Source organism: Bos grunniens, chromosome 5 (assembly GCF_055505025.1).
Source record: "Bos grunniens cultivar Pamir isolate PY7600 chromosome 5, Bosgru_T2T1.0, whole genome shotgun sequence".
In the NCBI taxonomy this organism is placed as follows: domain Eukaryota; kingdom Metazoa; phylum Chordata; class Mammalia; order Artiodactyla; family Bovidae; genus Bos; species Bos grunniens.
Window position 1 is genome coordinate 44543284 of NC_141169.1, and position 13840 is coordinate 44557123.

The 13840-nt window shown below is 40.9% G+C and overlaps 1 protein-coding gene across 10 annotated transcripts in view; it reads left to right on the top strand.

Annotated features, from left to right (window-relative positions):
* BEST3 (bestrophin 3) overlaps window positions 1–13840 on the top strand; it is a 55998-nt gene that overhangs the window by 15125 nt on the left and 27033 nt on the right. For 5 of the 10 annotated variants that reach the window (XM_086400013.1, XM_086400011.1, XM_086400006.1 and 2 more), the window contains 5 exons: window positions 3644–3798; window positions 5716–5793; window positions 5903–6055; window positions 9785–9865; window positions 11554–11705. In XM_086400013.1, coding sequence (XP_086256139.1) covers window positions 3644–3798; window positions 5716–5793; window positions 5903–6055; window positions 9785–9865; window positions 11554–11705 — 619 coding nt within the window. Of the gene's footprint in view, window positions 1–3643; window positions 3799–5715; window positions 5794–5902; window positions 6056–8986; window positions 9123–9784; window positions 9866–11553; window positions 11706–13840 lie in introns of those variants that run through there. The other 5 variants (XM_086400009.1, XM_086400014.1, XM_086400015.1 and 2 more) reach the window with 3 other exon arrangements.

Here is a 13840-nt window from a genome sequence, read left to right on the forward strand (position 1 = left end):
TTTGGGATAAGCAATATGAAAATTGCTGAGCAGAGCTGAACTAGCCAAAAAACCAGAAGGAAAAGAGATAGAAAGAGAAATTCAAGCCAGATGCAATAGCAAGATAAAATAGCAATGTTAGGAGTGTGGATAGGGTCTGAGGAGATGTGGCATGAAGATAGATATGTGAAGGAGACAGGGTAACGTGAGGATCACCCAACTGATGGTATTGCCAAACTGCAGCAAATCCGTACCTGTGGTGAACATAACCTTAGAGACGAGGATAATGACCACATTCTGAAAATATCATTGATCTCTGGTTAAAATGGTCTGAAGCACTGATGAGGATAGCATTCCATTTAATAACAAATGCTCTCTGAATTGATTTCACTAACGATCTAGACTTTTCTTTCAAGGGACCAGTAACTCAATTTCCAAAGATAGGGTTACTTTGTGTAAGATGTATAACCCTGCAGGAAATAATAAAAATTATTCTGCCTGTATACTCTTGGAGGACACATTAGTGTCTGGTTCGTTTTTCACAGCACCTAGCAAAGTGCTCAGTACATTTGGACTGAACATTTAAACCCCCTGCTTTCCTAACTCTACATGTCGCTTTTCAACCGATGGGTTTGCTACACGACAGGGATGGGGGGAGGGTGGTACCTAACTCTTGCTTTAGCGTTTGCATTAAATAATTCCTCACTCTGCATATTTTCTTTCTGCTAAGAAGCCAGAAAGGACTTGCCAGCACAATTTGATCCATATTCCCGAATAAAAAATAACCAGAGGTCAAATGACAGAGATTTCAGCCAAGTATACACATGCGGTCATTTTTGAAAACTGCAGTATAAATCCCAAGACTGTAACTGTTAGACAATTGATAAGAAATGTCTGAGAATAGGCTTCCAGGGAAAGGGTGAAAGGTTGCGGTAGGTCTTTAAGCACAGAGCCAAGACAGGTCGTCTATTGACTTCTTATCATTAGATTTAATCATACTCTGTAAGTCTTTTAAAACAAAAACCCAAATGGATTATCTAGCTCATGCAACAACTTTGAAATGCACTGAGAAACAAGACAAGAATTCTCAGGCTCATTCTTATTTTTGACCACCAGAGAGAGTTCAGTTCCCCTGGCCTGGGCAGACTTTTCAAAGCTAATGTAAATAACCTGAGTATTATCTAAAACTAGTCTTTTGTTGGTAAATACTCATCTTGTAATTGTTACTCTGTTTATTTCAAACTGAGTTAACAGAATCTTCATTCAGTGAGAAAGTGATTTTTCAAGCATCGCTATCGTTCAGAATTTCCTGCAGAGATTTATAAACATGCAACTGCCTGGACCCAATTCATTAGATCACTCAGGAAGATTTAAAAGTATGCTTACCCCTGGACCTTACTCTAGACCAATTGAATCAACACCTCTGGGGATAAGGCAAAGGCACTGGTATTTTCTAAAAGGCATTTGGGCTAAGACACAGGCACATGAGACTGTAAGGTGCAACACTGGGTCAGGGATCTTGCCCTAAAGGTCTCAAGGACACAGGAAGGAAGGAGAGGGTGGGATGAATTGAGAGGGCAGCATTGACATTTGTATACTGCACATGTATAATAGCTAGGGAGTGGAAAGCTGCTCTGCAGCGCAGGGAGCTCAGCTCGGTGCTTTGTGACAACAACTTGAAACTCTGTTCAGAAGAAGACTAGTTGTGTAAGATATTGTACAACGCTAACTAGAATGCAGCCATTAAAAAGAATGATTCTGCACTCCAGATCTTAACAAAAAAAATCTCCAAGATATAACTTGAAAAAAAGAAGCAAATGGCAGACATGTATGGAGTATAAAGTCATTTGTGTTTTTAAAAATTTGGCCTGTATGAAATCTGTGACACTTCTCCAGAAATATACAAAATAACCTGGTTGTAGTGATTTCCTTCAGGGAGGGAAACTGGTTGGTTGGGAAAATGAGACTTACTTTCCCCATTAATATTTCTTTAGCCTGTTAGGATTTTTGTGCCCACTGAACTATGCAATCGAATTAAAAAAAAAAAAGGTCAAGTGTAAACAGTAAGCTTTTGAAGCACATATTTATATGAACAAACCTTTTTACATAGTAGACATTCCATAAATATTTGTTAATAAATAAACCTGCTACCTTATTATTCCTCTCTTATTATTCAAGTCTCTTCTTTCGGTGTGCAGGCAGTGGAGGATGAGTAAAGTTTCACATAATATGTTACGTGTTAGCACTTCCTGAGTGTTATTTATGTGCAAAGTGTTATGTTAACCTCTTGGCATATGTTCCCCATCTCAGGTACTTCTACAACATCCTTGTGAAGTAGACATTATTATCTCATTTACACATGAGAAAACAGGCTCAGAGAAGTCACTGAAAGCTGAAGCAAATTGTGTTATGCACACACACACGTACATACACACATACACACATGGAGACACACAAAATCAAAGAAAAGCTTTTAAAGTATATGCAAAATGCTGTAGGGACTGTGAAGATAATATGCCTTTTGCCCTCCCAAAGGGTCTTAGCAGGGGAAACATTTGTGTCTAACACGACCATAACATGAGGCAAGAGAGAGCCCCATGGTGATTTGAAGGGGAAAGGCAGAAGGAATCAAGGAAGGCTTCTCAGAAGAGAACCTGGTTAATTAGGTGTTTGAAAAGAAGCATCAGAAGGAAAAGTCATGCGACTCACCTGTTGGGCAAAACTATAAGTGCTTTGTATACATTATCAACTTTTATTCTTTAAATCTGAACAATTCTAAGTATTCCTGTTCTCAATTTTACCAAACCCTAAAGAAGAGACATTCCCTTGATGTCCTAGTCCACATTTAATGTCACCTTGCTTCCTATTGGCACTACGATCACACACACACACACACACACACACACACACACACAGAGTTATATATCGGTATATAAGGCAATGTTTGTAAGCAGTCCTTATACAGAGGTAAATAGTCCTTTTCTCTAATACAAGTAAAAACTACTTGAGACAGGTACCGCATTATTTTTTATTTCTTGAATATCCCCCATTCTATGCTCACATAGTAGACGCTGAAATATTTAGGGTAAGATATTAATGCTAACGGAGAAGGCAATGGCGCCCCACTCCAGTACTCTTGCCTGGAAAATCCCATGGACGGAGGAGCCTGGTAGGCTGCAGTCCATGGGGTCGCTAAGAGTCGGACACGACTGAGCGACTTCACTTTCACTTTTCACTTTCATGCATTGGAGAAGGAAATAACAACCCACTCCAGTGTTCTTACCTGGAGAATCCCAGGGAAGGCGGAGCCTGGTGGGCTGCCGTCTATGGGGTCGCACAGAGTTGGACAGGACTGAAGCGATTTAGCAGCAGCAGCAGCAGCATTAACGCTATGGGGCTTCCCTGGTAGCTTAGATAGTAAAGAATACACCTGCGATGCAGGAGACATAAGAGATGCCACTTCAATCCCTGGGTCAGGAGGATCCCCTGGAGAAGGAAACGGCAACCCACTCCAGTATTCTTGCCTGGAGAATCCCATGGACAGAGGAGCCTGGCAGGCTACAATCTATGGGGTCACAAAGAGTAGGACACAACTGAGCAACTAAGACAAACATTAATGTTTAATCAAGTCTGTATAACCTATCTCTTTTTACTTTGTGTAAAGGTTTTATGACAGCAGATGAAAGAAAATTATTCGACCACCTCAAATCTCCTCATCTGAAATACTGGGTTCCATTCATTTGGTTTGGAAATCTCGCAGCTAAAGCCCGGAAGGAAGGTAGAATCAGAGACAGTGTTGATCTTCAATCACTGATGACTGTAAGTATATTGCAAACATCAGTTAAAAGATACGACTCAGACACCAACAGGGACTTGGATGTAAAAGGCTGGACCTGGACGAGTCTGCTTTGTTCAATCCTGGTTCCAAAGGAACCAGAAAGACTGGGCTAGGATTAGAACCTCAAATGCAGGAGGAGAATATAACACAGTTATATGAATATCAGTTAATGAAGTTGATTGGAGGTGGTTGCTTAGAGGCTGTTTTAAGCAGAAGTAGACTTTGTAATGAATGTTGAGTTTTAAGCCAACTTTTTCATCATTCATTATAAAGCCTACTTTGAACTATGGTTTTGGAGAAGACTCTTGAGAGTCCCTTGGACTGCAAGGAGATCCAATCAGTCCATCCTAAAGGAAATCAGTCCTGAATATACATTGGAAGGACTGATGCTTAAGCTGAAACTCCAGTACTTTGGGCACCTGATGCAAAGAACTGACTCATTTGAAAAGACCCTGATGCTGGGAAAGATTGAAGATGGGAAGAGAAGGGGACAACAGAGGATGAGATGGTTGGATGGCATCACTGAGTCAATGGACTTGAGTTTGAGTAAATTCTGGGAGTTGGCGATGGACAGGGAGGCCTGGCATGCTGCAGTCCATGGGGTCGCAAAAAGTTGGACTCGACTGAGCAACTGAACTGAACTGAATTGAAGGCTTTATAATAGGCTTTCCTGGTGGCTCAGACAGTAAAGAATCCACCTGCAATGCAGGAGATTCAGGTTCAATCCCTGGGTCAGGATGATCCCCTGGAGTAAGAAAGTGGAAACCACTCAAATATTCTTACCTGAAGAATTCCATGGATGGAGGAGTCTAGTGGGCTTCAGTCCATGGGGTCAAAAAGAACTGGACAGAACTGAGCCACTAACACACACAGGCTTTGTAATAGGCTCTACAAGAAAATGTTCCTTGATTGATCAGCAATGTCTGCAAAGGGCTCGGAAGGTCCTGGCACCCAAGAGGCATATTTGCCATCCCTAACTCCAGGATCCTGGACCTAAATCCCCAGTCAGTTCCCCCAAATTGTAATATCCCAAAGTTAATCCCCTGGAGGAGGAAATGGCAACCCACTCCAATATTTTTGCCTGGAGAATCCCATGGACAGAGGAGCCTGGCGGGCTACAGTCTGCCAGTTCACTAAGAGTCGGACATGACTGAAGTGACTTAGCAAAGTTAATCAGCTTTCCAGATGACCCAGGAAACAAAGCTGTGTTTTCATTAAATGAAATAATACTGAATGCATTTGAGAAACAAATTTATAGATGGGCTAGATAGATTTGTGCCATGACAGTCTCCTGCCTTCATTAGGCTAAAAGGAGTGAATGATTTTAAAATAGCTCCCAAATTACATATACTCTTTCTCAGTCTTAAATAATAACTTGTGTTCAGTAGAGAAAAAAGAAATCAATGGGTCTCAATCCTTTCTGCTTTAACAGAGATAGATTTTCTATCAATAGAAGTATTCTAAAGTGGTCCTTTGTTGGGGGAAAAGGCATAGATGTATTTAGGCTTTTTTCTAAGATCTTCAGTAAGCATGTTTTCAAAAAAGAGGAAACAAAAAATAACCTGCTCTTTCACCACCCCTTTGGGACTATAAATATATAGTGGGAAATTATGAATTCAATAGAGTAGGGGATATTTCTATACCATCCTGATTTATCTTTATATTTTTTTAAACTGTACTTATCCCTTTTGCACATCATTGAATGATGTCATTAGCTTGTCATTTTCAAAATTTTCCTTTTGGAGTGGCCTTCAAAACCAATTTCTAGTCTTTCGAAGTCATGATCATTATTTTATAGGTGTATTTCTAAAAGCCACAGCCATATTCTGAATCCTAGTAAATGTTATTTACCACACCTATCATCTTAGTAAATCGTGCTTTATCTATTTCTGGCTTAGGAAATGAACCGATTTCGCTCCTGGTGCAGCCTCTTATTTGGTTATGACTGGGTTGGGATTCCGCTGGTTTACACCCAGGTATCAAATCCTTGGCATGTGATTTTTTCTTTCCATTGCCCACTTTGGCATGCTGGCTCTCTCGGGGCAGCCAGGGCTGTGCTCTCAGTAGGGTTTCTCTCTGTTTCAGGTGGTCACGCTGGCTGTCTACACCTTCTTCTTTGCTTGCCTGATTGGACGCCAGTTTTTGGATCCCACCAAAGGCTATGCGGGACATGACTTAGATCTTTACATTCCAGTCTTCACTCTCCTACAATTCTTCTTCTACGCAGGATGGCTCAAGGTAGCCAACAGTCTCCATGCCTGAGACCCTCCTACAGTCTAGGTCCTGTTCCAAACTCTGCACACTGATCCCTTACTGAATCACTCATTCATGAGTGACTCCAAGGTAGATTTAACATTTAATAGCTGAGATGTTACTATTTTTCAACTGGGAGTTCAAGTGGCAGGGATGTGGTGAGTATTGTACTGCAGAGCTCATTTATGCAAAGACGTTACTCTTTTATGGCATTGATTGTGTTAAGTCTTTGTGTGCTCTCACTAGGATTATGATAATGTAATTAAAGTATTAAGTATACCTGCATTGATATTTTATACCACAAGTGACTAGGCAGAGTAAAAGAAAGTAAATAAGAAGTCTTGTATCTCAGACTTAAGCATGATTATTATATTTTTATCTTGGTTCTGGGCTTCCCAGGTGGCCCAGTGATAAAGAATCAACCTGCAATGCAGGAGATGTGGGTTCAATCTCTGGGTCAGGAAGATCCCCTGGAGAAGGGAATTGTCACCCCACTCCAGTATTCTTGCCTGGAAAATCCCATGGACAGAGGAGCCTGACGGGCTACAGTCCATGGCTTGAAAAGAATCAGACACAATTGAGCGACTAAACAATCTTGGCTCTGCTCAACTCTAAATAGTTAGCTTCTATTCCCTGAAATCCCACTAGCTGCCCCACGACATTAAACGCATTCCATTTTCAAAACCAGAACTGAGACTCGAAGGAATTCATCGGAATCAAAACCAGAAACACCAAGATTAATGACAACATGTGGTTTGCCAGGAAATTAAAAGCAGGTCAGAGCAATGAAAAGAACTAGTCCAATCATCAGCATTAAATTTTATTTGTTCCCACCACCATCTCTCTTCCACCCCAATGTATGTAACAACATCAGAAACCTGATTCTTCCTTCTCTTTAGTATGTGACAGAAAAAGGTCAAAGATTATGACTTCTTTAAGGTAACTGAAATCTAAGGACAGTTTGAAGATAACTTTAATAAAGTAGAATTTCAAATGTCTGACCTTCCAAACAGCCACATGTCGACATGCACATCCAGGCCTTCCATGCTGTCGCAGCCTTTTCCCTGCAGACGCCTTTACTTTCATTGGTTTGAATCTTAACCAGGAAAAAAATAAATATGTTGGCATTTCAAGTTACCCTCCAAAGAGTAAAGGCATTTCCTTTACAAATGGCAAAAACATTTTTAACCAGATGACAGTGAGTGGATTATTTTTACCCATTTAAGACAAAGAGCAAGAGAGACTAACAGCTCTCATTTCTCATTAGAGAAAAAGTACACTCTATCTTTATAAACAGATGCTAAGTCACTTCAGTCGTGTCCGACTCTGTGCGACCTCATAGACGGCAGCCCACCAGGCTCCCCCGTCCCTGGGATTCTCCAGGCAAGAACACTGGAGTGGGTTGCCATTTCCTTCTCCAGAAAATCGCCACTACTGGCCCAACACTTGATCCTCAATCATTCTGGTCTTCTATTGTCCTTTTGCCTGAGTTGTGCTGAGCTTTTTATTCTTCATTTTGTGCCCATGTGAAGTGTTCAGCCAGGCTGGAAGGAACAGTCAGCAGTTCCTGCCTTCTGAAGTGCTCTCTAATATATTAACCTTCTTGGGACTTCCCTGGTGGTTCAGTGGTTAAGACTCCTGCCTACACTGCAAGGGACATGGGTTCGATCCCTGGCCAGGGAACTAAGATCCTGCATGCTGTGCAGAGTGGCCCCCCAAAAATAAAATATTAACATTCTTTTCCTTTATAAAATATTTTTGAAGGCAAAATATGAAAAGAATATCTTAGCTCTATTGACAGGCGACTCTAAGAGAAGGGAGTTTTCCCATCCAGTGGATTGTAAGTCAATTTCTAAGCTGTTTTGTCTTGACCATTCTAATAGTTATAAATACTGAAGTGTAGAAAACCCAGCTTAACCTTATGAACAGTCTATTACTCAGTTATTTGCTAGAAACGGAGCCTCAAAGTGAGTAAAGGCTATCGTTGTGACAGGCTATCAAAATCATGGATATCATTTTGGTAGTTAAATGTAGACTGTAATACTATATGTAGGACTGATATCAAAAAAGTGAAATTCTGGATGTAACAAAAGTATTTTCAGGATCCATCCAGTGGCCCATTTTATTTAAAGAAAACCCCAGGCAAAAATAGGCTTCCCAGGTTGGAATCCCTGGGTTAGGAAGATTCCCCTGGAGAAGGGCATGGCAACCTACTCCTGTATTCGTGCCTAGAGAATCCCATGGGCAGAGGAACCTGGAGGGCTAAAGTCCATAGGATCACAAAGTGTCAGACATAACTGAAGCGACTTAGCACGCATGCTCGCACCAGGCAAGAAAGGGTAGATAACCCCTTGGAACTTGCATTCACAGACTCTTTCATGGATATTGCTGTGCAGCTGACTGATCCAGGCACCAGCCCTGCCAGGCTGTCCCTTAGAACAGGGGGCTATCCTTCCCTACCCGTGGTTCTCAACAATGGCCACACAATCAAATCTCTTGGGAGCTCTGCTCACTACTGATGCCTGGCTCAGCTTCACATCCATTAAATCAGAATCTCTGAGGGAAGGACCTAGCCATCAATTTTCTTTAAAAGCTTTTCAGATAATTTTGATGTTCACTCAATGTCGAGAACAGCTGTAAGTGATTAGACCTAAATCCTAAAAAATATATAGATAGATCTTTTTTACCAAGAAGTCTCAGAATCTAGGAACTCAACTAATCAATGGTGCTTTTATTTTATACACTTGTAAGTTTTTCACATTTAAGCCCAATGTAAAACCACACATATGCACACACACACAGATCCAAATAATAAAAAAATCAAAGGGAATGAATCAAAAAGAAGAACAGGTGAGTCTCATTTGGCATATAAATCTCTCATCAAGAAGGCTATTCAGGGGCTTCCCTGGCAGTCCAGTAGTTAAGACTCTGCCTTTCCACTGCAGAGCATGGAATGGGATTGATCCCTGGTCGAGAACTAGGATCCCACAGCATGCAGTGTGGTCACAAAAAAAGTTGTTTTTAAAAGAAGGCTGTTCAATTCAGGAGCATGGTAAGAACATCTAATACTGACCGACTATTAGAAGATATATGATAAAAACCTATGTAACTTCTAAGTAACTTGCAGTAAATCCTTTAAGTTAAAACTAAGTAAGAAAAAGTCCAGCTTTATGACTTACTAGCTCTCTGACTCATTCACTTAGTAGTTATGTCCAGTTACTGTGAAATTTCCTTGTAATATTTTCTTTAATTGTGATTTAAGTCTTTCTTTGCTCTTTAACCTTGCGCACAGTTACATTTTCTCTCATTACCTGGGCTTTTGTAAATTCTTTCAGAGCACAGGCTCTGCACCCCTTGAAGTGCCTAGCATATTGTCAGAATTCCTTTGATATTTGCTGGCTGATTTGTACTTGAGAATAAGTCTTTTGGTTCCTAAACATCCCATGGCTTCTCCTGATGGGACCTGCATTGTCACCAGCTGAATAGACAGAGTCTTTGAAGAGCAGACCCATGCAGGTGCACGATTGATGGTCTGAGAGTTCAGTCTTGCTGACTGATAAATACCTGTGTATTTATCAACCAACTCCCACTCCACTCTAGGCTTCCTACTGTGAAAGGTGACAAAATCAGAGAGTGAAACAGGAATCCTCTCCAACCTCCACTCTTAGTCTTCACAAGCATCGTGGCGGACTCATTCTATCTTCTCAATTGCAGGTAGCTGAGCAGCTTATCAATCCTTTTGGAGAAGATGATGATGATTTTGAAACTAACTGGTGCATTGACAGAAATCTGCAGGTTAGAGAAGCTTTTCTTCCCTTTACAAACATTAATTATCTAAACAGACTCTGAACACAGGCCTCTGAAGTTAAGAGCTTTAGCCACAAACAAAAGAGGTTTGGCTGTTCAGTATGTTGCTTACAGGTTCTTTTGGAACTTTATAAACCTCAATGGATCTCAATTCCAGTGAAATTCCATCCTTTTTCAATAGAACTTTAAGCCAGTTTTCTTTGTAGGTTTCTTTATTAGCTTTACATAGCCTCTTCCATCTCAGTGGGCTTCCCTAGTGGTGCAGAGGGTAAAGCATCTGCCTGTAATGCAGGAGACCCAGGTTCAATCCCTGGGTCAGGAAGATCCCCCGGAGAAGGAAATGGCAACCCACTCCAGTACTCTTGCCTAGAAAATCCCATGGACAGAGAAGCCTGGTAGACTACAGTCCATGGGATCACAGAGTCGGACACGACTGAGCAACTTCACTTTCACTTTCACTTTTCCATCTCAGTACAGACCAATATTTTAATACATTTTTAATCTGTTTCCAATTGCCACCTAAAAAGATTAACAGTGACATAACGTGGCAGCCATAATACAATGTGAGTTCCAAAATGCATATCATTAGATCCTACAGTCAGATGTCCAGCAGCTGGACACTGAGAATGTGGAGCCAGGCCAGCCTGTGTCTCAAAATCTCCCTTACTGGCACCAGATGGACCCCAGGGCTTTTACGCTGAAGCATTATTCCAGAGAAGTTATTTATGAAGAGGTAGCATGAGAGAACTTTTATTTTAGGCAAGATTCTCCTCCAACCATTCTCTTTCCTGAAAACCTAACTAAGAAAAGGCCTTCAGCTTGTCCATTTGTTTCAAGTCCTTACTTGGTTCTTAAACAGTATCAAACATTTTACTGTTGGTTCACAAGCTAGCCCCCGTACACAGAGGGAAAGGGGAGACCAAAGGAAAAGGCAGACCAAGTTAGGTTGGTATATGACAGTTTTAACAGCTAGGGAACTTACTCAAGAGGCTTGTCTTGGGTAGATACAAGGTGAATAGACCTCCATATCTACCTGCCAGAATCCTAAAATTTGATATAGAAACCTTACTGGGGTTCAGTCATGTAGTCAGTCCAGATGGCCTTAACAACACATTGATCTCTCAAGACTGTATCCTTGAAACATCTCCCACTATGGGGACAATGGGCAGAATGTATATTCCAAGGACACGGGAGAGAAGCCCATATCCCATTACCCTGGTTCAGCTCACAGATCATGACCTCTGTATGACCCCCAACAATCACATTGTCAGCCTGTTAAGGAGGAATTGTAATGCCTACACCACTCACCGTATATCTGGGATTATGTGGTTGCTGTCAGGATACCCACTAGACAATTAGATAATTTTGAGCAAAGAATAAAAAGGTGTCTCTCCTGCCTCCAGATAAGTGTGCTCCACTGGGGTACGTGGCTTGATGAATCTGGTCTGGGTAGCTTTACGGCCCCACTTACCCCCACTGCCAAGTGCTCTCATGAACCACATGTACAACTTTCTGTAGCAGCTTTAGTTGTAGCAAATATAAACTGCGGACCTTTATATATTCACTCATTCACACTGTGTTCTATCCCATTCCAAACTTCATTCACCCACTGGAACTTATTCTTTCTTAATGCAATTCACATCAGAATTATTCTAACACTGTACTGATGATTTTAGGTCTCTCTTTTGGCTGTGGATGAAATGCACATGAGCTTACCCAAGATGAAGAAAGATATTTACTGGAATGATTCTGCTGCTCGTCCACCATACACACTGGCAGCTGCTGACTACTGCATACCCTCATTTCTGGGGTCAACCGTCCAAATGGGGTAAGTGCATTTCTAAAACTCACCAACATTTAGAAAATAAGTAAGTCACTGTTCTGATCTTTTTATACTGTGGTCCTGAAGTTACTTTCATAAGAACTCTCAATTATTAATATCCCATAATGGTAGCCTTTTCAAATTTTCAGACATAATTAATATGTCCAAGAGTGTGAGAAATTAAAATGACTGTAGTTTCTGGTTTAAATATGGAGTGTGTGTGTGTGTGTGTGTGTGTGTGTGTGTATTTGAGGGTAATTTGCATTTCATCTTGCTTTTATACCACAGCAAATTTTTCTAATAGTTGTGAAACTATCTTTTTTTTCTTTTCCTTCTAACTTGGAGTAGTTATTTAATTATATTGTTATTTATTATTTAATTATGACCATCATAATGAAATGCATTTAAAAAGTATTTATTGAGCATATACCATGTGTAGGCACTGTGCTAGACTATTTTGAGACAAATAAGCCTTAAGGTAAATTTTATCAAAAAAGTTTCCTCCAAGATTATGCTTTGATCAAACTGACTTGTTTAGTGTACATGCCAGTCTCTGTTCAGTGGTTTGAACATAACAATCTGTCCATACGTACTGTGAGCTTTAAATAAATGGGCTGAGGCCTTCAGTAAATCATGCACAGTTCTTGAATAATTTTATTAAATCTGATCCTGTATTTGATTTTGCAGAGATGTGTGAATGTGGAGGAAGTTTAAGTATATTTGCTGAAGGCAGATGCCACGGTTTCCAAGTAACTTAAAAAGAGGAGTGTGGACAAATTTAGAAAAGTAAAAAGAACCCCTCCAAAAAATTATAGAAAAAGGAAAAACTTTTACAGAATTTTTCTTATAATTTTTGGCAAAACTGTAGTTCATTTTTCCCTGAGACCCGCTCTAGGCAGATTTATGAAGTGAGATCATGTCTAAAGTTGCCACCTGTGACCCTCTTTCTCTCCCTCTCACACTGTTCAGCCCTTCCCTTTTGCTACTGTTAAAAAGCAAAATTCAACTGGATAAATTTTTTTGAAATTCCCTCCTTAAGCTTTTTTTAAATGTATTTATTTTTAATTGGAGGAAAGTTGCTTTACAATATTGTGTTGGTTTCTGCCGCACACCAACATGAATCAGCCACAGGTATCATATGTCCGCTCCCTCTTGCATCTCCCTCTCCTCCCCACCCCATCCACCCCTCTGGGTTGCCACAGAGTACTACACTGAGCTCCCTGCGTTTTACAGCAATTTCCCATTAGTGATCTGTCTTACATATGATAATGCATATGTTTCCATGCTACTCTGTCAGTTCATCCCATCCTCTGTGTCCACAAGTCTGTTTTCTATGTTTGCATTCAACTGAGTAAATTTTAAAGGTCTTATTGCTTCAGTCACCGATTCTTGAATTGGGCAGCATCCAATCTCTCGAACACAAAGGAGCTCCACAGAACTATACAAATGAAAGCCTTTCATAGGCAGAAAGGAGCAGGAATAAGGAAGTTACACATGGCAAAAAAACTGGGCTGTTTATTGCAAGGTCACTTTCCTATAGGAGATGGCAGGGGTCTAACAGGCAGAATACCTAACCAGTGCTGATCAGGCAATTCCTGATTGACTGGCTTAAGATTCCATTTCTGGGAAAACCGAAACTGTAATTAAGTCTTGGTTTCGTGACATGGTGCTTAGCAAGGTGACTCCATTTGGGGCCTGTTATCTTGTGTTTAATGCTAATATGAGAATATTTAGCTTCAATCCAGGCCATATAATGCTTTACTCTTAGCTGAATGTTTCCTGCCTGCTGCCTGCTGTTGCTGCTAATTCACTTCAGTCATGTCCAACTCTTTGCAACCCCATGGACTGTAAGCTGCCAGGCTCCTCTGTCCATGGGATTCTCCAGGCAAGAATACTGTTGTTGGTTGCCATGCCCTCCTCCAGGGGATCTTCCTGACCCAGGGATCAAACCCATGTCTCCTGCATCTCCAGCATTGCAAGTGGATTCTTTATCACTGAGCCACCAGGGAAGCCCTGAATGTCTCCTAGGGCTCCTAGAACCTCTGAGGCTGAAATCCCTTGAAGACTCAAAGAAATACATGACTGAAAGTATAATTTCAGGCGTTGTGGCAAATAACAAGACAATGAAGGAGTCAGGAAAC